Genomic DNA, 25,253 nt, shown 5'->3' with positions numbered 1-25,253 from the left:
GAGGAAGATCGGCACAATGTTAGCCCAGAGCCAGTCTTCCTTAGCAAAAAAAGAGGAGGATTGGCAGATGTTAGCACAGGGCTGATCTCCTCACACACACACAAAAAAAAACATACAATCTAGAATTACTATTTTTCCCTATCTTTGTCATACTGTTGTAACTCACATGTCAGATGGGCCTTCCTTGCCTCTCAGAGATCTAGGACTAATTGTCTAAGACCAATGATTCCACTGTCTGGTAAAGTCTGAAAATCTTCCCAATATCTGTGTTAATTCCCAGGGCTTATACTCTTCTTCCTTCAAATACCTGCATCCTAGTGTGCCCTCTTTGTACTGTCCTATATTGAGTTCCTCAAAAAGAATCCACTCATACAAAAACATTAATGAGCAGGGATGGTTCTGGGTTAAATGGAGCCTGCAGCTCACACAATGATCAACATTCCTAGTAATTTTGTAGAGTAAATAGAGGAACAGCCAATACAAGCAACTTAAAAATCAATACTAGACATTACTGTTATCCAGTGCCCTTCTTGGTCATGCCATCTCCAGTTGCTTTTCTCCCTTATTCTTATCCTCTTTCTGGCTTTTTCCCTCCTTTCTCTTCAGTTTCCCTCACTTTCTCTCTTCCAGATTAACCCTCAACCTGTGCTCCATATTCTTTCATCCATGCTGCAGAATAGTTTGCTGCTTCCTCTGACATCCAGCTGGCAGGACACCTAATGACACCTAGGCCTGGGAGGGCAGTGGGAGCGTTCAACCTCTACTTGAAACACTTGCCAGACTATCCCTTTGACAAAGACAGCTTTATGTCTCAGAGAAATTCTAGAGCCATCTATTAATTTTTTTGCTTACCTGTATTCCCCATCAAAGGGCCTTGAGGGTTAATTTGAATGTCATGGCAAAGGAATAGCAACTACTTACAAACCCTTGACCAGAAAATGTCCTTCTTTTGTCTGCTTCAGTTGTCTTCTTCCACTGAAGACACAGCTTAAGGAGGATCAAACAGAATAGTAGAGAGAGAGGAACAAGATATCTACCTAGCCTGCCCAATTCTTTGAAGCCTTGCATATCAGTAGTGTGACAGTTAATCGCTGACAGATCTCTCTGACACACATTGGGGAAATTAAAGTACAAAGGGCTTGAATCTTTACTAAATTCACCCAGTTGGTGATTGGCAGTAACTCAAGGAAAGGAGTACAGAATTGGCCTTTTTGAGAGGTGAGGACAAACTCCCAAACTGTGACTATGCAAGCCTGTTTTGTATTGCTCTTTCCTTGCTTTAACCAATATTGATTTAGAAGTAAAAGACTTTTTTAAAACAATAAACAATGCTTGTAAGCATAGTCCTAATTAATTTGAAATCTATTGGCCGAGTATGCAAGGATATAACCAAATTGGAAGCCCCTTCAGGTGGATAGGACTATATCTTATATGTATACCACTGTTCTCAGTACAGTGATACACTAAGTCAATATTTAATAAATTTTTGGTAATTTAGTTGAATTGAAAGATATTAATAATGTCACATCTAGTAACACAATTTTCATTTGGCTAATATAATTTTCTATTACTTTCATCAGTGTTTTCATTAAAGGAATGCAACCTATTTTCGATTTTTTTTCGTTTACTCCACCCTAACCCCTAGGTCCAAGATTTGATCATAGAGCCCCTATTTCATAAGAATTTTAGAGGTAAATGTAGGCATAACTATATTAAGAAGGATTATAAAGTGTTTTTTGCTTAGAATCAGAACATGGTGAACCAAATTTTCCTACAATTCTACAATCCATGTAACTATTAATACACATGTGGATAGAGCGTTACCCAAAGGCCCACCTAAGCCAGTAGCCCACAATATTATTTGCTCAGATACTGAGGAAGAAGAGAAGCCTCACCTGTGTGAGACCTATGTGGGAATATATGTCTTCTCCAAAGATGCGGCTAGAGAAATGTCCTGAACATAGCTTGTTGCAAACCTGCATTAAGTCAGACACCATATCTTCTGCAGTTGCACGTGATGTAAAAGCAGAATGAGTAACTGAAAAATTCATTATGGAATATGTGAGAAAAATAACACTGAACATTCAAGACTAAATTGGCACCCATGTTATTGAAGTCATCTAGATCTACACAAGAGAAACAGATTTGGTGATGACCATATCATCTCCAATGTCATCTCTGTTTGCAGATAATATAATAGTATATATAGAAAATCCTAAAGACTCCACCAAAAAAACATTAGAACTAATAGTATTTTAGTAAAGTTGCAGGATACAAAATTAATATACAAAAATCAGTTGTGTTTCTATACACCAACAACCAACTATCAGAAAAAGAAGTTAAGAAAACTTAAGAAAATTGTTTATTCCATTAACAATTGCATCAAAAAGAATAAAATACCAGGAATAAATTTAAGCAAGGAGATAATTATCTGTACACTGAAAACTATAAGACATTGATGAAAGAAATTGAAAAGAACACAAAATGGAAAAACATTCCATGTTCATGGATTAGAAGAATTAATACTATTAAAATGTCCACACCACCTAAAGCAATCTACAGATTCAGTATAATCCTTATCAAAATTCCAATGGCATTTTTCACAGAAATAGAAAAAACAATCCTAAAATTTGTATGAAACCACAAAAGACCCCGAATAGCCAAAGCTATCTTGAGAAAGAAGAACAAAGCTGGCAACATCACACTTCTGATTGCAAACTATGTTACAAAACTATAGTAATCAAGACAGTATGGTACTGGCATAAAAACAGAAACGTAGATCAATGGAACAGAATAGAGAGCCCAAAAATAAACTCATGCATATATGGTCAACAAATTTTTGACAAAACCAAGAATATACAATGGAGAAAGGACAGTCTCTTCGATAAATGGTATTGGGAAAATTAGACAGATACAAGCAAAATAATGAAGCTGAACCCCCTATCTTATACCATACGCAAAAATCAACTCAGAGTGGATTAAAGACTTGAATTAAGACCTGAAACCATAAAACTCCTAGAAGAAAGATAGGGGGTAAGCCTCTTGACATCAGTCTTGGCAATGATTTTTTTGATTTGACACCAAAAGCAAAGGCAAGAAAAGCAAAAATAAACAAATGGGCCTCCGTCAAACTAAAAAGCTTCTGCACAGCAAACTATCAACAAAATGAAAAGGAAACCTATGGAATGGGAGGAAATATTTTCAAGCCACATATCTAATAAGAGATTAATATCCAAAATATACTGAAACCACAGAAACCAAAGCCATGGATAAGAGGGAATTATTGTATACTATGTTGAGAATTCTCTATCAGTACAAGGAGTAACTAACCAGGTATTCTCAAACCAACTCATTGATAATAACTTCTCCAGGAGGAGCCCTCCTGGGGTCAGAACAAATATCGAACACTGACCTCAGAAACTGTTCCTTCAAAGGAGCCACGACTTGATTTCATTCATTTGTAGAGCAATTGATGCCTTGGGGCATTTTGTAAACAATAGAGCATCAGCCAGCACTTAGTGGAGTTTAACAGCTGGGTGTGGTCAGGTAAAGAGGAAGAGAATCCTACTAATACCACTATCATCCCAAGATGACTGGGCATGCACATACTTGCACCTCCCTGAGGAGCAACATCAGAGGCTTAGCACTGTAGGGGGCAGAGGGGCATAGACTTCACTAAAATAATCCAGCCATCCACTAAACAAATAAACATGCAAATAAAAATAACAAGCCTGATTGTAGGGGGCGGGGTGGGGGTGCTGAGGGAGACCAGTAACCAGAATTGCTGCCATATGTTATCTGAATGTTCAGTTTTCAGCAAAAATAATGAGCCATAGAAAGAAACAGGAAAAATGACCCATACACTAGAAAAACAGAAGACAGCAGAAACTGCCTACGAGAGTGACCAGATGTCAGATTTAATAGAAAAAGTCTTTGAAGTATAAATATGTTCACAGAACTAAAGGAAAGCATGATTAAAGAAACAAAGGAAGGGATGATGATAATGTTGCATAATACAGAGAATATCAATAAAGAGATGTAAATTATAAAAAAAAAAAAGAACTAAGTGGAAATTCTGCAGTTGTAAAGTACAATAACTGAAATAAAAAATTTTCACTAGAGAGGCTCCACAGTAGATTTGCACTGGCAGAGGAAAGAATTAGCAAACTTGAAGATAGGTCAAAAGAGTATTCAAGCTGACAAACAGAGAAAAAAATGAATGAAGAAAAATGAACAGAGCCTCAGAGAAATATGAGACACCATTAAGCATACCAACATATGCGTAATGGGAGTACTAGAAGGAGAGAAGAGAAAGGAGAAGAAAAAATATCCAGAGAACAATGGGTGAAAACTTCCCAAATTTATTGAAAAACACTAACCTAAACATCAGGAAGCTCAGTGAATTCTGAGTAGGATAAACTCAAAGATATCCACAAAAGACACGTCATAATTCAAATGCTGAAAGCCAAGAATGAGGAAACCTTGAAAGCAGCTAGAAAAAATGACTCGTCACTTAGAACGGAACACCCAATATGATTAACAGCTGACTTCTCAGCCACACCATGGAGGCCAGAAAGCAGTGGAATAACATATTCAGAATGCTGAAAGAAAAACCTGTCAACCAAGAATCCTACATCTAGCAAAGCTATTTTTCAAAAATGAATGCAAAATAAAAACTTCTCAAGATAAAAACTGAAGTTCTTCAGTCTGAAAGCAAGTGATCCCAGATGGTAATTTGAATCCACATGAAAAAAACAAGAGTACCAGAAAAGGTAATTAGGTAACTACAAAAGAAAGTATAAATGCATATTTTTCTCCTCTTAACTGACTTAAAAAGCAATTGTATAAAATAATAGATATATAATGTTATTGTTGGGCCTATAACATATAGAAAGATAACAATGTTTGCCAATAACAGCAAAAGGAGGTGGATGGGAGGAAAGCTGTATTGAGCTAAGTAAACTACTATAGATGATAAAGTAATAATTATAACAATGTACTGTTGGGTTTGTAACATGAATAGATACAATATGTGTAATGATCATACCACAATATTGAGGGAAAGGGAATAATATAGAATGTTTCTATATATCATTGGAATTAAGCTAGTATAAATCTGAAGCTGACTCTCATAAGTTAAGATGTATATGGTAAACCCTAGAGTGACCTCAAAAAACTCAAAAACGTATACTAAAAAAATCATTAAAGAAATTAAAATGAGGCCAGCCTCAGTGGCCTAGTGGTTAAGTTAGGTGTGTGATCTGCTTCAATGAACCAGGTTCAGTTCCCGGCACAGACCTACACCACTTGTCTGTCAGTGGTGGTGGCTCACATACAAAAAAAAAAAAAAAAGAGGAAGCTTGGCAGTGAATGTTAGCTCAGGGTGAATCTTCCTCAGCAAAAAAAAAGAAATTAAAATGCTACATTAGAAAATATTCACTTATGCAAAAGAAAGCAATAATGGAGGAATAGAGGAATAAAAAAAGACATGAGACATAAAAAAAAGTTAAATGACAGACATAAATCCAACTATATCAATAATAACATTAAATGTAAAAGGATTAATCAACTCAATCAAAAGAGAGATTGTCAGGATAAAAAATCATGATCCATCTAAATGTTGTCTATAGGAGACACTTTAGATTCAAAGACAGAAATAAAATGAAAATAAAAGAATAGAAAAAGATGTATCATGCAGACAGCAACCATACAAAAGCTAGAGTGGCTATACGAATATCAGACAAAATAGACTTTAAAAGAAAAAAGTTACAGGAGAGAAAGAGGGACATTTTATAATGATTAAAAGGAAAATATAACAATTATAAACGTATACACCCAATGACAGAGAACCAAAATACATTAAGCAAAAACTGATGTAAAAGAAGAGAGAAATAGACAATACAACGGTATTTGGAAACTTCAATACACCCACTTTCAGTAATGGATAGAACTAGACAGAAGATCAATGATCAGAAGAACGATACAGTAAAACCAACTAGACCTAACAGACATCTCTAGAACACTTCATCCAACAACAACAAAATGTAAGGTCTTCTCAAGTACACATAAACCATGCTCCAGGATAGACCATATGCTAGTCCATCAAACAAACATCAATAAATCTAAAAGGATAGAAATAATACAAAGTATGTTCTCTGATCCCAAAGGAATGAAATTAGAAATCAGTAGTAGGAAAAAAATGGGAAAGTCAACAAATATGTCAAAGTTAAACTCCTGAATAACCAATGAGTCAAAGAAATCACAGGGGAATCAAAATTCTTAGATGAAGGAAAATGAAAACAGAACACACCAAAACTTAGGGAATGCAGCTAATATAGTTTGTAGAGGGAAATTTATAGCTGTAAATGCCTTTATTAAGAAAGAAGAAAGAGCTCAAATCAATAATCTAACCTTGCACCTTAAGACACAAGAAAAAAGAATAACAAAATTTCAGGCAAGCAGAAGAGAGAAAACAATAAAAAGTAGAGCAGAAATTCATGAAATAGGGACGGCCCCGTGGCTTAGTGGTTAAGTGCGTGCCCCCCGCTGCTGGCGGCCTGGGTTCGTATCCCGGGCGCGCACAGCCGCACCGCTTCTCCGGCCATGCTGAGGCTGCGTCCCACATACAGCAACTAGAAGGATGTGCAACTATGACATACAACTATCTACTGGGGCTTTGGGGGAAAAATAAATAAATAAAATTATTAAAAAAAAAAAAAAAAGAAATTCATGAAATAGAGACTAGAAAAACAATAGAGAAAAAAATGAATCCAAAAGGTGATTCTTTGAAAATATCAATAAAATTGACAAACATTTAGCTAGACTGACCAAGAGAAAAAAAAAGAAAGGACTCAAATTACTAGAATCAGAAATGAAAAAAAGGGTGTTACTACCAACCTTACAGAAATGAAAAAGACTGTAAAAGAATATAATGAACAAGTGTATGCCAAGAAATTAGATATCTATTTTTCTAATAGAGATGAAATGGACAAATTCCTAGAAAGGCATAAACTGCTAAAACTGAATCAAGAAGAAATAGACAATTGAAATAGACCTATAACAACTGAAGAGATTGAATTAGTAATAAAAAAATTTAAAAACCGACCCCCAAAGAAAAGCCCAGGCCCATATGGCTTCAGCACTGAATTCTACCAAACATTTAAAGAAGAGTTAATACCAGTACTTCACAAACTCTTCCAAAAAATATAAGAGGGTGAATACTTCCCAACTCATTTTATAAATAGCCAGTATTACCCTAATACCAAACTAGACTAGGACATGACAAGAAAATAAAACTATAGACTAATATTTTTTATGAATATGGATGCAAAAATCCTCAACAAAATACAGCAAAACAAATCCAGCAACTTAAAAAAATAATTTTTACACCCTGATCAAGTGGGCTTTATCTCCAGAATGCAAAGTTGATTCAACATCTGAAAATCAGTTAATGTAAATATATTATATCAATAAAATAAAAAACAAATATCACAAGATGGTCTCAGTAGAAGCGATTGATAAGATCCAACACCCTTGCATGATAAAAACACTCAACAAAACAGGAATAAAAGGAAAGTGCCTCAACCTAATAAAGAGCATCTACTGAAAACACACAGTTAACATCATGCTTTCTGGTGAAAGAGGGGATGTTTTCCTGCTAAGATCGGGAACAAGACAAGGATGTCTGCTCTCACCACTTTTATTCAACATTGCAGTGGAAGTTCTCACCAGGGCAATTAGGCAAGAAAAAGAAATAAGATTGAAATGGAAAAAGTAAACTGTCCTTATTTGTAGATGATGTGATTTTATATATACAAAATCCTAAGGAATTCACTAAAAAACCATAGGAACCAATAAATGAGTTCAGCAAGATTGCAGGATACAAATCAATATACAAAAATCAGTTTTATTTTTATGTACCTGCAATGAACAACCTGAAAATGAAATTAAGAAAATAATTTCCTTCACGATAGCATCAAAAATAAAATACTTAAGAATAAATTTAACAAAAGAAGTACAAACTTTACCTCTGAAAACTACAAAATGTTGTTGAAAGAAATTGAAGAAGATCAAAATAAATGGAAAACTAACCTCTCTTCATGGATCAGAAGACTTAACATTGTCAAGATGGCGATATTCTTAATGTAAGAGAGCAAAACTAAAAAACTGTTAGACGAAAACAGAAGGGTAAATATTCATGACCTTGAATTTCGCAAAGAATTCTTAGGTATGACACCAAAAGCACAAGCAACCCCCCAAAAAAAAAAATTAGGTAAATTGGACCTCATCAAAATTAAAAACTTTTATGCTTCACGAGGCACCATTAAGAAAGTGAAAAACAACCCACAGAATGAGAGAAAATATTTGCAAATCATTTATCTGATAAAGGACTTGTATCCAGAATATATAAAGAACTCTTACAACTCAATAATAAAAAGAGAAATCACCCAAATAAAAAATGGACAAAGGATCTGAATAGACATTTCTCCAAAGAAGATATACATATGGCCAATAAACAAATGAAAAAATGCTCAATGTTATTAGTCATTAGGGAAATGCAAATCAAAACCACAAGATACTATTTCGCACCCACTAGGATGGATAAAATAAAAAAGTTGGATAGTGAGTGTTAGCAAAGATGTGGAGAAATCAGAAGCTTCATATACTGCTGGTGTGAATGTAAAATGGTGCAGCCATGTTGGAAAACAGTCTGGCAGTTCCTCAAAAAGTTAGCGAGTTACCATGTAACTCAGCAATTCCATTCCTAGGTATATACCCAAGATAAATGAACACATATGCCCACACAACAACTTAGACACAAATGTTTATAGCAACGTTATTCATACTAGCCAAAAGATGGAAACAACACAAATGTTTATCAACTGCTGAATGGATAAACAAAATGTGGTATATCCGTACAATGGACTATTACTCAGAAATAAAAAGGAATGAAGTACTGGTATGTATTACAACTTGGATAAGCCTGAAAAGCATTACCCTAAGTGAAAGAAGCCAGCCACAAAAATCCATATGTGATTCCATTCATATGAAAGTCCAGAATAGGGAAATCTAGTGATACAGAAGGTAAGTTCATGGTTGCTTATTGTTTTGTGGAGGATGGAGTAGGATGGGGTGGATGGAGGATGATAGCTAAAGGGTATGGGGTTTCTTTTTGAAGTGATGAAAATATTCTAAAGTTGGCCATGATGATGGTTGCACATATCTGAATATACTAAAAAGCATTGAATTGTACACTTTAAGTGGATGAATTGTATGGTATGTGAATTATATCTCATTTAAGCTGTTTTAAAAAAAAAAAGAACAAGAGAGATCTTCATGTACTCTTCTGGAATAATCTCCAAAATATTTTGTTAAATAAGAAAACAAGGTGCAGGAGAAAAAAGAAAGGAATTATTCCATATCCTATATGTGGTGGTGGTTACATGAATGTATACATGTTTTAAAATTCATAGAACTGTACAACAAAGGTGAAAAAGGTAATTTTATTGTATGATAATGTAAAAAACTAAAATCTTAAAAAATACGATAGAGGGCCGGCCCCGTGGCTTAGCGGTTAAGTGCGTGCACTCCGATGCTGGCGGCCTGGGTTCTGATCCCGGGTGCGTACCGACACACCGCTTCTCCGGCCATGCTGAGGCCACGTCCCACATACAGCAACTAGAAGGATGTGCAACTATGACATACAACTATCTACTGGGGGCTTTGGGGGAAAAAAAAATGTAAATTAAAAAAAAAATACAATAGAAATTGAGGGCTGGCCCCAGGGCCTAGTGGTTAAGTTTGGCTCGCTCTACTTTGGCAGCCCAGGTTCGATTCCCGGGCGTGGACCTATGCCACTCGTCTGTCAGTGACCATACTGTGACAGTGGCTCACATACAAAATAGAGGAAGATTGGCAACAGATGTTAGCTCAGGGTGAATCTTCCTCAGCAAGAAAAAAGAAAAGAAACTGAGAAAGAAGAGGGATTAATTGTCACCAGAGTTGGCAGTCCTGGTGGTGAACATCAGGAAGATCTTTAAGAAGAAACTCACGCTTGAGAGTACCTTGAAGCCAGACAGATATTTAAGGAGAAGTTTGATGAAGAAAGGAAATCATTTCAGACAATGTTATCGATGGGCAAACGTACAGTGTAGGGATTTCTGACTATCTGGAGGAGCATTAACTGTTTAGTTCTGCTGAAAGAAAGGATATACATACAGGAAAGAGAATAGATGAGATTGTAGATTTCCCTGCATGTCAGGTTAAGAATTGAACACTTGATTATACAGTCAGTGATGAGCTATCAAACATGTTTGATCAGAACACTGCCTTGGGGATATTATTCTATAAGAACTATTAATAAGTTGGAGACCGGTTAGAAGCTGTTATCTTAGTTTGGTCACTAACACAGGTGGTGGAGATCTGAGAGAGAAGGGAACAGATGGGATTGATTTGTGAAGAATGTGGCAGCTGGTTGGGAAGGGAGAGAAAAGTCCAAAAATTGACTCTCAGGTTTTGAGCCCAGGTGACTGGGATGATAGTACTAACAAAAAGAAGGAAAAGCAGAGATGTTGATGAGTTTAGTTTGGATTTGTTTAGTTTGAGGAGCTAGGAGACCTCTAAATAAGAGATCTAGTGGCAGTCAGAGAGGGAAACCACGCAGTATAGCAGAATTGGATTCAAAATATATCATAGTGATTGAGAGCAAAGATTTTAGAGCCCAACTCGCCTGGGTCCAGCTACTCACTTGCCTTTTAATCTTGGACGTGTTATTTATTCTCTCTGGGCTTCAGATTCTGTCAAGTGGGGATGATAATTTTATATACACCTAATATGGCTGTTGTGAGGAATATATATACACACACACATTTTATTTAGAACAATGCCTGGTACATAGAAAGCTTATTCTTATATAGATGAAGTCCTTTTCAGATCTGATGATCCACTGTTGTTATATGGTCAGTTTCTGTGAGACTGGCATTCCAAGGTAGAGGTGAAGGCCAGAGACACAGGTTAATCATTTCTTTTCTAAGGTATTATTGAACAGATGGTATGAGATACCAAAGGAAAAAATGGAAAGAAAATGTGAATGGCAAGGACAGAATGTTGAGGAACATTACATTAGGGAGCAAGGGGCAGGAGTATATAGGAGGGGCCAGTGAAGGAACATTCAGAGAAAGAGAAGGAAAACTAGGAGATACTGTCATGAAAGCCAAGTGGAATGGAAGACAACTCAAGGGAAGATAGTCTTTTCGAGTGGAGACCACTTGAACTCAGTTTGAAGGTTTATGGGATGCATCTGATGGACAGGGAGAAGCTGAATATGAAAGCAAAATAAATTAATTGATGGAGCATAGTTTTGAGAGGATTCAAGAGGAAGGAAGATAATTTCCTTCTTTGAATTGGGACAGAAGATGGGAAGGATATATGGTGATGCAATCAAAATTTGAGTTGGGATTTTGGGGGAAAGTTGGAAGTCAAGGAAGCTCATGTCGGATAAATTCAATTTTTTTTCCCATAAAATAAGAAGCAAGGTCATCTGGAGAGAAAGGAAGGTAGGGAATAAAATTGAAGAGTGTTTCTAAGCAGCTTTAAATGTTTTCTCTAATTCTGCCCTTTGCATGAATGGAAAACAAATGAACCATGTCACTTATAATAGGTAATATTTACTGAGCCTTTAATATCTGCTAAGTATCATGCTAAGAGCTTATTTCAAACTTAAAGCATCCCTAACAGGCAAATGGTATTAGTAGTAGTATCCACATATTACAGAGGGTAAGGCATGAGACAGAGAAAGGATTGGAAATTGCTCAACGTTACCCAGCTAATAAGAGGTAAAACCAGACTGAATGCCAGATCTGCCTGAGTTCTTGACAGTCCTGCTTTCTGAGGTTTTACTTTCAGAGTTCATTAAAGCAGTGAAATATTGGTGCAAGAATATACATGGATTAATGGGATAGAATACAGAATATAGAAAAGTAGGCCATTTATATGATGGAATGTAATTTTAATAAAGTTGACATTTTAAATAAATGGAGAAAGGATGGCTTGTTTGATAAATACATTGGGGCAATTAACTATCCATTTTTTAATTTTTAATTAATTTTGATCCCGTATTTTTAAAAATATATAATAGAATTCAGAACAATGGTTGTCTATGGCAGGGTAGAGACTGACTTGGGAACTTTTTGGGGTAATAGGAATGTTCTATAACTTGGTCAGAGTGTTGGTTACATGGGTCTTTTTTGACATGTACAGAAATGTCTCGTAGTTCTTGGGTCCAGCTGCCCTACTCCACCAAGAGATTCTTCCTCTAGTGTCAATCTTATGTGCTCTTAGGGTTTCTTTCCAGGATGCAAAGAAAAGAAAGACTTTTATATTATAACATCATTAGCTTAAGAGTAAATTACTCCAGGGCCGGGCCCGTGGCTTAGTGGTTGAGTGCGAGCGCTCCGCTGCTGGCGGCCCGGGTTCGGATCCCAGGTGCGCACCAACACACCGCTTCTCTGGCCATGCTGAGGCTGCGTCCCACGTACAGCAACTGGAAGGATGTGCAACTATGGCATACAACTGTCTACTGGGGCTTTGGGGGAAAAAATAAATAAATAAAATTATAAAAAAAAAAAAGAGTAAATTACTCCGCTGTTTATAATATTCATTGGTATAATATTCTGCAGTGAAGACAGATATTCTCTTTCAGGAAATTCTAACTAAAAAAACATGACCTATTTGTATAATAATTTTGAAAGTAGTATATTTTAAGAGGCAGCCCAGTATGATGGAATGTCGTTGAGCTGGAAGTAACCAGGTGATCTCAGTTCTTATTCTGACTCTGCCACTGATTGGATGGATATTTTGGAGCAAGTCATTTCATCTCCCTGGGCTGCAAATTCCTTGTTGGTTAAATGAATGGGTTGGACTGATGACTGAGGGTCCTTCCAGGTCTAAGATTCAGTAAACCCTGTTTGTTCACACAGACATATGAAATAGGTCACTTGACCTACAGTAGATATCTGGAAAGTAAGATTTTCTTTGCTTTTATATTTTGAAATAGGTGACAACCAAAGCCAAGCAAATGAAGGACTCAGTCACGTGCTCCCCAGGTGAGTTGGCACCCACTTCACCCTGTTAATCTAAAGTGGTTTCTTCAAATAAGTCCCTGTTTATAATAATATCTTTAAATACGATGGTGTAGTAATTTTGCCCAGTGGACTCTACTGGTCATCTCTCTGACAGGGGTCGAAATATAGGCACCAAAAGGCCAGTCAAGCCCTGCACAGACAGCGGGTGCTAAGATGTATTTGGTAAGTTTACAGAACTAGAAAACTCTGTTCTCCAGTATTGGGGGTGGGGGACACACACAGGGGAAGGCCAGTCTGCACACCGCACAATGCACTGTACGCAGTTTCCCACACCATCCACCCCGTCATTACACACACGTAGCTATTCCTTCAGAATAGACAACAAGCAGCTTTCCCAAGAATCTGTTTCCCAAAATTGGTTTCCTTTGACACTAACTAGAATTTTGTTAGAGTCTCCATGCTCTTTGCTTGGAACCAGGAAGAAAATGCCTCCCATACCTTCCACCTTAACTTCAATGTGGGTCTCAGAGAAAGCAATGCAGGTGAGCTAGCCAGGGACCAGCAGACCCCAAGATCTCAGAAGTCATCCCCAGGAAGGCTCCACCTTGGGGCTCTGCAGGCTTTAGGAAAGAGGGCATTTCCAGATGCCTTTTCTCCCAATAAGCTTATGTGTCTGGGCATGGAGGCAGAAATAGGTAAAGAGATGTTATGTGAAAGAAGCCTGCCTCCAAGACATTCTCCAAAAATATAGTCTTGAAAAGGCAGTGTGGTGTAAAGTCATGAACAGATATCATCTTACAAGAGCGTCGGTGGAGGGGGCACAAAGTGTGAAGGGAACAGGAAACGTGTAGTTGAACAGTTCAGGCTATCTCTGAGATGACATCTGTGGCTGGGAGACTGAGTTTGTTTGCCCTTTACTGTCAAACGAGGCATCACAGTGGCTCCAGGAGGAGCTTCGAACAGAGAGCAGACCCCACAGTGTTGGGGGCTCACCTGCAGATGGCAAGCATAGAGTAAGGTTTGGCAGATTGATTCTAGTTATGCTAACGCACTTAACAACAACTCTGAATGTGAAGAACATCCTTCCTTCCCTAAAAAGTACCAGGTTATTCCTTCTCAAGGAGATCTTTGCATTCTTTGATCCCAACCTGATTCTGTAGATACCCACTCTTCCTCAGAGTGCTGGAAAGGGCAGACTTGGAATCAGTCAGAACTGGATTCAAATCCCACCTCTGCTGCTTTCTGAGACTGAATTTGCTCATTTGTAAAATTAGGATGATGATACCTAACTTTCTAGAATAGTGTGAAGGTTAAGTAAAATAATATATACAAAATGCTGAGCACACTGTCTGCCTGTCACTTGAGCTGATCTTCCCCGTTCATGTGTGATGGGCCCTTTCTCACAGGAATGGTTAGACTCTCTGAACTCAAGTCAACAGCGCAGAGTTGCAGGCCCATCAAGACCCCCGCGGCCTTGCCAGATGACATCATCACCCAGCGAGAAGGTGCAGAGCAGCCCATGGACGAGGAGGAGGAGGAGGATGAGCAGGAGGAGGAGGACGGTGAGCAGGAGGCAGTGGTCCCAGAGAGCCGGCCACGGCGGCGGAGGCCAGCCAGGCTGCCAGATGCGGGGACGAAGGCCGAGCCAGACGAGAAGTTCAGAGGAAAGAGGCAGAAGGACTTTGATGTAGCGGAACAGAATGAGTCCAGCGATGAGGAGAGCCAGAAAAAAGAGAGAACTCGTGCTGCAGAGGAGCCATGGACTCAGAATCAACAGAAACTTCTGGAATTAGCATTACAGCAATACCCAAAGGGATCTTCTGACCGCTGGGACAAAATAGCCAAATGTGTCCCATCTAAGAGTAAGGTGGGTGAAGCAGGGAGAGCAGGAAGGCTCCACTGGTTTTAGAAATCCACTGGGGTGGCTGCAGCCAGCTCTGCCTGATTTGTCTTCCATCTCGTTCGTGTCCTTCTGTCCACAGCTATCTACATGACCTCCCGTTTACCAGTTATCTTCCAGTGTATTTCTCCCGATAGCCTGCGAATCCGTGCCTGTGATTGATTAGTGTAAGTGAGGTCAAGATTCTAAGTTTAGTCATTGTACAGACCGGTTGTGTTTTCTCAGAGAACATCCGTGCATAGAACATAAACTTCACCCACAACAACCCTGCTGACCTTCTGGAGCGTTGGCCCTCCTCAGGTGGCAGGTTGAGAGAAGCACTCACGTCACCAAGCAGGCTCCCCATCTCGGTGGCAGCTCCCTTTCACCCACGTGAGGAGAACGTGGCTCAAAATCACCAATGCCTCTAGCATTCTAACGGGCCCTCAACCAAGGGGGGGTGGGAGACGGTGTCACCATGCTCCTCGCCGTGCCATGTCACTTCATCTGGACTCAGCAGTGGCGTCCGGTTGACCGGTGGCCCTGGAGGCCGTGTTTATGTGGAGTCAGAGCCAGAGTGACTGATGTTTAGGATTCAACTTACCCTCTGTAGCCCAGACTGTTTATTCTTCTCTTTTCTGTTAAGTTTCCTGTTTAGAGCTTAGTATCTGCTTAAACACATCTGCAGATAGTTCTCTAATAAGAGCTCAGGGGGGCGGGAGGATGCGGTGTCCCTGTGGAAAGCCACCCCCTCACCCTGCTCCTCGCCTTCTGCTCTGCCGGTCGCAGCTGTGGAGCCTCACAGTGTGATCTTTCCCGACACCCACAGTCTCCGGGGCCTCTCGCCGTGTGGCTACACTCTGTTTGAGGCACCAGAAACACCAAGAAACCCAGAGAACCAATCTCTGCTGCCCGTCACTCAGTAGCCCCTGGGCACCTCGATGTTCATTTACATTCTTTTTTTTTTTAATTGAAATTCTATGTTGGAAAATCTAGCTTGTGGCCATGAATGTCCCCGTGTGTACAGGTCTAGTTATCTATCACCTACTTTAAAATGATGAAGTGGAGAATTCCCGGGGAGAAAAATAAACCATTAGCAGTTGATCTATTTGAGAAACACAGATCCTCCCAGCCTCTCCCACTGGTTTGCCAGAGGTAATTATTTTCCCTGAAATTCTTGCATCTGTCAAGACACAGGCATTTACATGTGTGATGAATTGACATTGGCTTCAAAGGAAGGAGCTGGAACTGTGGATTCCTAAGGCTAGCACACCCAGAAACCCATTGCCTTGGGGCTTGGAAACCTTCCTGTTTCCACCAGAAACGAGCAGCCCTTTGATTGTCCTGCAGGTGTCCCATTAAGCCCTGGCGTCAGAGCCAGGTCCGGGAGGGCGCCGGCTGGTCGCCCGCTAGGGAGTGACTTCCTGGAAGTGGCCTGTGAGCGCTGGGAACTCTGGGCCTGAGGAGAGCCTTTGCCTGAGGCGCATGCCCAGCTGGGCTCACTGGCAGGCCTGCTGGTCACCGCTCAGGGGCCACACTGTCCTGCAGGTGAGGGCCTGGGCTGGCTGTTGGGTGTCATGGGCTAGGCTGCACCAACGGGCAGCGTAGCTACTGAGAAAGGCTGGGATTTGTAAGGACTCTAGGAAAGTACTCTTTGGGGATGCAGAAAAGGCACTTACTAGAAGATATTCTTGGGCCAGCCCTGTGGCCTAGTGGTTAAGTTCAGTGCGTTCCACTTCGGTGGCCCGGGTTCGCAGGTTTGGATCCCGAGTGCGGACCTACACCACTCATCAGCCACACCGTGGCAGTGTACCACATACAAAATAGAGGAAGATGGGCACAGATGTTAGCTCAGGGAGAATCTTCCTCATCAAAAAAAAAAAAAAAAAAACAGAGAGAGATACTCTCCTAACACTACTAAGCTAAAATCCTAGGAAGAGAATGAACATCCATTCTCTGTCCCAGGCGGCTGATAAAGTCGTCTGCTCTGGAGCAGAAGTTGGTGTGCTCTGGACTTTAAGTTAGTGAAGGCGTTCATAGTGCCATTGGGGCAGGTGTTTTTTGAACAGAAACAGAAATGGATTCTGGAAAGTATCATGTGGTAAACATGGGAGTGATGAGGCCCCTCCCCAGCATCACCCCATCTCTGCTTCAGTCACGAGTCCCCACCCCAAGGAGTGACAGTGTCTACAGGCTGCTGGGATCTGAAGCTAGTCGTCGTCTAGCCTGACGGGCTGGAAGATTGAGGTGGGGCTGGGACGAGCAGGAGGAAGAGTTCCAGCACACGCCTTGCCGGTGTCCTGTGGGGCTGGGCCCTCCCACAGGAGCTCCCAGCAGCCCTTAGGGAGAGGCAGACCCAAATGAGAATAATAGCGCGGATGCCGGGCCGCAAGCTGTTTGGTTTCTCTGAAGTGTCATGTTGTGATGAAATAGTGAAACATTAAAAATGATCATTACAGTTAGCAAGTTGAAAGTCAGAAGCATGATAACGATAGCAGGCCTCCCAAACAGCTGCCCTGGCCCCATCCCCCAGCCCGGCCCTGCCCCTCGGGCTGGACTTCAGCCGGCCTCGTCCGTGCACCTCTCTAGCCTCCTCTGCCCGTGGCCAGCTGGCCTCACCTGGGAAGTTCTAGGCAGTTCTGTGCAGAGCGAGCAGCCATGAGGCCACCTCGTTAACACTGGGCCCAGCCAACAAGCCGGCCCCAGCAGGCTGCCCCCGAAGGCCACACTGACCTGTGGAAGTAACCGTTTCACCTCTCTCTCTCTCTTCCTGCAGGAAGACTGTATCGCTAGATACAAGCTGCTGGTTGAACTGGTCCAAAAGAAAAAACAAGCTAAAAGCTGAATATCCTGGAAGATGATGTTCACCTTCATTTTCCAAAATGATTATTTTAAAAATCTTATGCAGAAATTTGCGTTTTGTACCTCAGTATTTCTATACGTCATGTGCCTTAGTAAAAAAATTAAAAACAAATGTTGTGTTATGTCGTTTAAACAAATACCGCATGATAGGAGAAAAAAGGATTGGGGTGTTTGACAGATTATTTTCTCTCTCATCACTGCAAAGTGTACTTCCCTGGGGGACAAACAGTAGTGCTTTGCAACAATCAGGCAAATAGAGGATTGGAGGAACTTATGAGCAAACTAATGTGTAAGAATTAAAACTTAATGTGTTTCTTTGACCAAAGAACACACTAGGGAGTGAGTTTACTGGTAGCGGGACAGCTTCCTGGGGAGAAGAAACCAGTACTGAGCTCGCTGGCTGAGAACAGCGTGAGGCCAGCTCAATTAGTTATATGTGTCTAGAAAAAAATAACTAAATGAACAAGGACATTGGTAATAAATCTAAGTTTGGGTTGTTTCATAGAAATATGTCCCCAACTGATAGACTTTCCAGAGAACATGCAGGAAAGGTTTTTAGGAACTGATGAAATGGGTCCTAATTTTCAATACCTAAGTTAAAATCACTATTTTCTACTGCTAATTTCGATTGAACTGTCACCATCGACTGAGCGCTCCTTTTTAAATCTTCTGTCATTTGCTCAGGGCTTTGAAATAGTTTGCTGAAGTGCACACTGCCTAAACTTGAACACCATTAAGATCCAGAACACATTTAAGAGAAGCGATTTGATAAAATACCTATAGAGATGTCATTTTTCTCTAAGGATTGAAATGAGGTAGCAGCCGCCACCAGGGGCTCTGTGACCCTTCACAGGGGAGAACATGGAACCAGGTGAGCCCGAACGCCCGACCCTGACATAGCTCCCTGAGTGGGACGTTGTGGGGGACTTGCCACCTCGGAGACCTGAAAAAGAGCAGTTGAAAACCAGCAAATTACCAGCTGGCTGACTGGCTCAGTGGTCGTTGGTTTTCATGAACTGAGTCATCGGGGTCAGCTCCGGGCAGGCTCGTCTGGTTAGGAAGGGGAGGCAGCCGGGGAAGGAAGAGCCGGTCCCCCGGTTGGGGGAGGGGCTGGTCGAGGGGACAGGAGGAGAGGGTATGGAGTCGGGGCTGTGTAGTCTTCCTGTTGTCCCAGCTGTGCTCGCTGCCCTCTTGCTAACAAACCAGAGCTGAGCTGGTCACAGGGACGGCACCGGGGCCAACAGCTTCTCCCCCAGAACTTTCTCCTGGAGCCGGTGGGGCTGTGGGGTGGTTTCTGTGCATTCACTCCCCACCTCCCCGTTCACATAGGGAAGTCTCAGAGAGTCAAACTGGGGCCCACAGGGAAACAAAGGAGAGAAAAAGATTGTTGTGGCTGCATTCCGGCCCTGGGTCCCTCTGGTCTCTGAGTCTAGCTTCAGGTTTGTCTCATGCAGCAAAGTTGTCCAGCTTGTGACATTCTGCGAGCATCCTTCCATGTGCCGGAGAGTCACTTCCGGCACAGTCAAGACTCCATTGCTAGTCACAGGGTTTTCATGGCTAATTTTTTTGGAAGTGGGTGGCCTTGTCGTTCTTCCTAGTCTGTCTTAGTCTGGAAGCTCCACTGAAACCTGTCCGCCATGGGTGACCCTGCTGGTATTTGAAATCCCGGTGGCAGAGCTTTCAGCATCCCAGCCACACGCAGCCGCCACAGTCTGACAACAGACAGGTCATGGTGTGGTTCCCTGAGTGGGAAACGAACCGGGGCAGAGGCAGTGAATCTTAACCTCTAGACCACCAGGGCCAGCTTCCATTAAGTCACCCTTTTTACTTAGTTTGCATTGGGGCTCTGTCACTCACACCCCCAAATCCCATTACAAGTTTTCCGGGCTTCCAGGGTGGGGAGAGCCCCACAGGGGTTCGAAGATGCCTTACAAAGCACAATCCAGGATGAAATCCCCTAATTTGCCTACCAACTTCCTCTTTTCTAGACTCCTTAAGAAAATCAGGTTCTAGCTTGGTGTTTGTTTTCACTGCTGACCACCCCTGGCTCCCAGCTCCTCTCTGCACAGACCCCTCCCGAGTTGAGTTGAAGTCGAACCAGGTGCCCAGTTGAGTTGAAGTCGGGCCAGTGGGCTGGGCGGGAGGGCTCCCAGGTCACAGCCACACACGGGACACCCGTGGGCTTCAGTTTGAGCGAGGTCATGGCCAAGAAAACAAGGGGCCTCCAAAAGGAGAGCACCACACAGGTGACATGGGGACAAAGCACGACTCCCAGTGACACTGCTGATGGCCCCTCACTGTGCCCCCTTCTCCAGGTCTCGACTCCCCAGAGAAGTGCTCCCCAAACCCACCCTTTCCAGCCCCACCTCAGGCGTGACCGCATCTGTCCACACCTCCACAGCGAGCTGGTGACATCAGGGACTTTGTTCCACTTTTTTGTCCCAATTCCTCACCTCTGAGCACCCCCTCCCTCTCAGTTCCCCCAGCTCACTGGGCGCATCCAATGGTCACAGGATGCACCAGAAAGCCCTTTGCAAACTATCAAAGCACTGGGTGGGGACAAGTGTCAGGGCTGGAAACACGGGGCCTCCTTTTAGCCGTGTGGAGCTCAGGCTGGAGCCGCCCCACCGTCTTGGCACTCGGCCCGGCCTCCTGTCGGAGGACACTGCTTGGCCCGCTGCCCCAGACTTGATTCACTGGGAGCAACGTTAACACGCCGTAAACTGAGAGGCTCCGGTCAGCTCCTCTGGTCTGGAGGAAAAGAAGAATGACGGCTTCGTGTCGGACAGAGAAAGGGAAACCTCTTGAGCACTCAGATTCCCGGGGGAAACTGCTAGCATCTAAAAGAGCCGTGTCGCAAAGAAAGCTGGGGCCCACTCCTGATGCTGGTGCCGCCCGACGTGGGAAGCCGGGCGGGGGAAGGGACCCCCTTCCTCCCTCCTCACACACCGGACGCCAACAGCACCCCGAGCCTGGTTCCTCCAGATTGAAAACCGGATTCAGCGAGGTTTCTCCAGCCCGGCTCCTTCCTCACACCCTCTGCCCTCCCGCTTCAGAAACGGAATGAAAATATATACCCTGTTACTCTGGAGGACCGCTGACTGCTGGCCTCGGGCCCTCCCTGTAATAAACACCCTGAAGCCAGGAGCGTGAGGGTCCCCCGACCAGTATCTCCTGGATTATCACAGGAGTTTAGCTCAATCAAGCCCAGCTTTGGTCAGTGCAGTTTAAAAAGAAATCCTTGTTTTACAAGATGAAATTGACAAAGACGTGAGTGGCAAGGAGGGCGTCATTTTTTTCTTTTGTGTGTCCTAAGAAGTTACAAAGGAAGATGAACAGTCTCTGTCATGTTATCTTTTCTGTCATTACTCAAAAAGAAATATTTTGTAAAACTTAGGATAAAATATCAAATTGTTTATCCCAAATTATCTCAGTTCAATCTGTTTCACACGGGAAGATGTTACGGCAGTGCAGAGCCAATGTCTCTGGACACTTGATGGCAGCTTATCGCCCTTTTTAAGAGGCTTGGCTGAAGAAATCCCCATTGGAAATCTGCTCTTTGGCTAAAATGAGATCTATCCTGTTATGTGAAAGCTGGGATTTAAGAACTGGATGTGGGAACTTTTGCCTGTTTGTCTTAGTACCAGGAGGGAGGGGGATTCTGGCTGGGCTGGGCCGGGAAGGCAGCGAGGATAGAATCGTGTCGATGAACCTCAACTTGCTTTAATCCCGAGACCAGTCAGCTTCCAAATCCTCCACCTGCTCGGCACCCACCTCCTGGAGGCAAAGAAATCCGCTCTTGTTTCCAGCAAGCTGCAGGAGGTCCTGGGGATCCGCCTCTTCCCCAGGAGCAGGCCTGTGGGTGAGAGTGGGCCACAGGCTGGGACCCTGCCAGATGGGCGTCCTCAAGCCTTTGGGGATCTTTTTCTTGGTCTTGGGTTGGACGTTAATTCCAAAAGTCAAGCCAAAAACAGAGCTGCAGTAACAGAGCAAGAAAACTATTCTTTTTTTTTTTTTTTCTCACTGAGGAAGATTGTCCCTGAGCTAACGTCTGTGCCAGTCTTCCTCTATTTTGTATGTGGGTCACTGCCACAGCATGGCCACCAAGGAGTGGTGTAGGTCTGCACCTGGGAACTCAACCCGGGCACCAAAGCAGAGTGCGCCAAACTTAACCACTAGGCCATGGGGCCGGCCCTCAAGAAGACTATTCTGACAGAGGGGTTAAATGTAGGTCACAGGTCAGAAGAAAAAAAAAGAAACTTACAAGGACCTAAGAGGCCGCGAGGCTGTGAGAACCGCAGGGCAGGAGTGGGCGGCCGTGCTCTCTGAGGCCACATCCCGCCTGCTGCGGTGCTGGGGGCCAGCAGGCCTGCACTCGGTCCCACAAGAAAACCCGAGCCTGAGCGTTTCTGTGACATGCCAGTTTCACATCAGCATGGATGACAAGCCCACCTGACTCCCGGCTGGGAGAAGAGCTCTCCAGCAACCACGCTGGCTCTAGAACAGCTGTAGGCCTGCAGACAGGAATTCCCCCCCGCAAGGCTTCCAGGAGCTGGGAGGCTTCAGCCAACAGCCCGGGAGGGAGAGGGGTGTTCCCCAGAGGGGCAGAGGGGCCGGGACGGGACAGGAGAGGAGCCTGACGGCCAACGGCGGCCCGAGACAGGCAGGGCCAGGTGGCCTGTGGACCTATCAAGTCCCCAGTCCCGGCTGCACACTGGGCCCACCTGGGAGCTCCAGAAGCACGGGTGTCTGAGCCCCACTCCAGAGGCTCCGAGTTCGCTGGTCCTGGGTGGACAGAGCCTACACAGGATCCTAGGATCCTAATCCTCAGGCGATTCCAGTGTTCAGCCAAGGACAACCACCGTGTCAGGCCAAGAGTTTGCAAAGAAAATGTGCACCTTATTTTGTTCAAAGAATCCTGTGGACGTGAACAATTCAGCTGCAGAGAACACCTGTCTGTGCTTGCTCCGGGCGGGGACCGCGAGAACCAGGAAGATTGTTGCGACAGGAACGGCAGCGATGCCAAAAATGTAAAACCTCCTAATTAATCCGTCTGCTTGCTCAGCGAGCCAAGTGAAAAACACCAGATGTATCAATCAGAATTTGAGGGAAACCGAATTAACTCGATCAGCAAAAAAGTGTCTTGCTTTAATTTTAAACTTGAGAAGGCAGCATCAGAATCAAAATGCTGTGGCTCCCTGCTGCAGGCCGCGAGGTGACTCCCGTCCTTGCCGCTTCACACGGCTCCGCTGGACGTCACGCGTGGAGGCACAGGAACCACGGGACACGTCCTCCTGTCTTCTGACCCCTGCCCCGCACGCCACCCAGACTGCTCCTCTTCGTGTCACTGAATGCCATTCCAACCACTGGATCCGAGAGACATTTTCAGGTTTGATCTACAGGACCCTCTCCAGGCCTCATGACCAGCGCGTGACACGGTGGTGTCGCCTTTCAACTTCCGCCAGCCTCACGTTCTTTCTGGCATGACGTGGATGTGATTAAAGAAACTGGGAGCTCTCCCGGCCCCTCAGCTTCCTGTACAGATGGCTCATCTCCACCTGCTTTTTAAAAATCAGGGTCCCTGAGGGTGTGTCTTCAGCCTCTCGTCCTCCCCCCACCCTCTCCCACACCAAGGGCTTCAGCCACCGCCCACATTCGCCCCACGAGGATCCTGGTCTCCGAGCCCCCTGTCCTCAGCCATCATCCCCTCTGTCCCTGGGCCCCTGGTGCATCCCTGACACCCCATGACCGGAGCTGGCCCTGGGGAATCTGCCCCCCTGGGGCCCCTCCCCGGGAAACAAGAGGCTGGAAGTGGCTCCCCCGCAGAGCTGAGAAGCGAGACGGTGCGGGCAGATCGCTTGCCCAGAGTCGGCGACAAGTCTGTTACTTCTTTCCCCTAAAAGCTTCCACTTGGCTGTCACCCTCCCTGCTTTTTCTGGCCCATCCTACTCAGTAGTCACTTCCCCCAAGGGACCCAAACTGGCCTTTCTTCTCCAATCATCCGCTTGATCCCATCGCAATCCTTCAAACCAGTTCAACTCCCAGTCCCACCACGGGTCCCTGCACCTCTTTTCCAGTCCGCTCCGCACTGTGAGGCCCTGATTCCGGTCTGACTCTGTTCCGGGGTCACCTGCTCTTGTGCCCCCGGGATGGGCAGGTGGAAGGACAGCGTGGCCACTGACTGGGAATTCACGCTGAGCCACTGAAGCTCCGACTGCGGCCTTGGCGGTGTCCAGGTCCTTGTTTCCCGTCACCGGCCATGCCTGGGAGAGGCAGGGATCCAGGGGACACGGCATTTTCGAGGCCTGTGTGGCTTGGTTCTGTGGAGGGTCTGGTGAGGTTGGAATCATGATAGGAGCGAAAGCTGGACACACGGTTTGAGCCCAAACTCGGAGGGGCCTCGTCTGCCATGCTCATCTGAATATTGACCACAGCCTGGGTTCCCCTGGACCCGGGCGGGGGGGATCAGCATTTCTGGAATATCATTAAGTGCTTCCGACTTTACTCCCCTCCATTATTCTCATTTGTACCAACTCACACCTTGGCAGCTATGTGACTGCCCAGCCTCTCTAAGCCTCGATTTCCTGATCTGTAAAACGGGGGGAAACACGCCATCCTCAAAGGGCACATTGAATGAGACAAAGCACGTCAGGCCGGCTCACAGCTTGCCTTCGGGGTTGGCTGGTGCAGCTTCCTGACAACCTGCCCTCACCCTCCATCCAAGAGTAGGAAAGGGCAGCCAGCCAGCTGGCCGGCCAACACGGGGTCAGGGCGCCACAATCCCTACAACTAACCAAAGGCCTAAAATCGGGTCAACCTGGAAGAACCCAGGAGTGTCAAGCACTGGGAACAAAACCTGAAAATTGAACTCAAGCCACTTGCAGCTGCTCGTGGGACTTGAGGATTTCCAGTGAAGACAATGCCAATGAAGAGGCAGCAAATTGGTACAAGTTCTCTGGGCTGCCCGTGTTTGGGCCCAGATCTAGAAAATACGCATTTGCCCCTCTGACATCCACCTCCTCCCGTCTCCCTCTCTCATCTGCCTTTTCTCTGGGTTTGCATGCTTCGTGCCTGCTATCTCCCTCATCACTATAATCTGCCTCCCATAAGCAATGACTACACAAACTGCGCTCCAGAGCGGTATCAAGAACTTTCTTGCAAACTCACAGCATTTTTCCAGCCTCATGTTCAGGGCCCATTAATACCATTTCACAGCCTCCTCCCTGAAAGCTCTCCTTGTCTTCCACAGTGCTGCATGGTACCCCCACAACCGGCCTCTCTCTGTCCTGCCTTTTCTCCTCCCCTAATTCCCGGAGACCCTCTCCCCTAAATCAAGAGAGGATTACAGCTATGGAGCTCCTGTGACCAGCACTCTGGGAAAAATGCGTGCCACCCCCTCGCCACGTGCACTAGGCAGTAGATCCCTAGGT

At 44.1% G+C, this 25,253-nt stretch overlaps 1 protein-coding gene across 1 annotated transcript in view; it reads left to right on the top strand.

Moving 5' to 3' along the window:
• The window catches only part of DNAJC1 (DnaJ heat shock protein family (Hsp40) member C1), a 227,861-nt gene extending 209,936 nt beyond the window's left edge, over positions 1–17,925 (top strand). Inside the window, exons 10-12 of the mRNA XM_058532553.1 lie at positions 13,055–13,103; positions 14,489–14,949; positions 17,738–17,925. Of these exons, the coding sequence (XP_058388536.1) occupies positions 13,055–13,103; positions 14,489–14,949; positions 17,738–17,806 (579 nt within the window). The 3' untranslated portion in view covers positions 17,807–17,925. The remainder of the gene's footprint in view (positions 1–13,054; positions 13,104–14,488; positions 14,950–17,737) is intronic.
• The last annotated feature ends 7,328 nt before the right edge of the window (positions 17,926–25,253 follow it).

This window comes from Diceros bicornis, chromosome 36 (genome assembly GCF_020826845.1).
Source record: "Diceros bicornis minor isolate mBicDic1 chromosome 36, mDicBic1.mat.cur, whole genome shotgun sequence".
Lineage (NCBI taxonomy): Eukaryota > Metazoa > Chordata > Mammalia > Perissodactyla > Rhinocerotidae > Diceros > Diceros bicornis.
The sequence above is the reverse complement of the archived record's forward strand: the minus strand, read 5'-3'. Positions and strand labels throughout refer to the sequence as shown.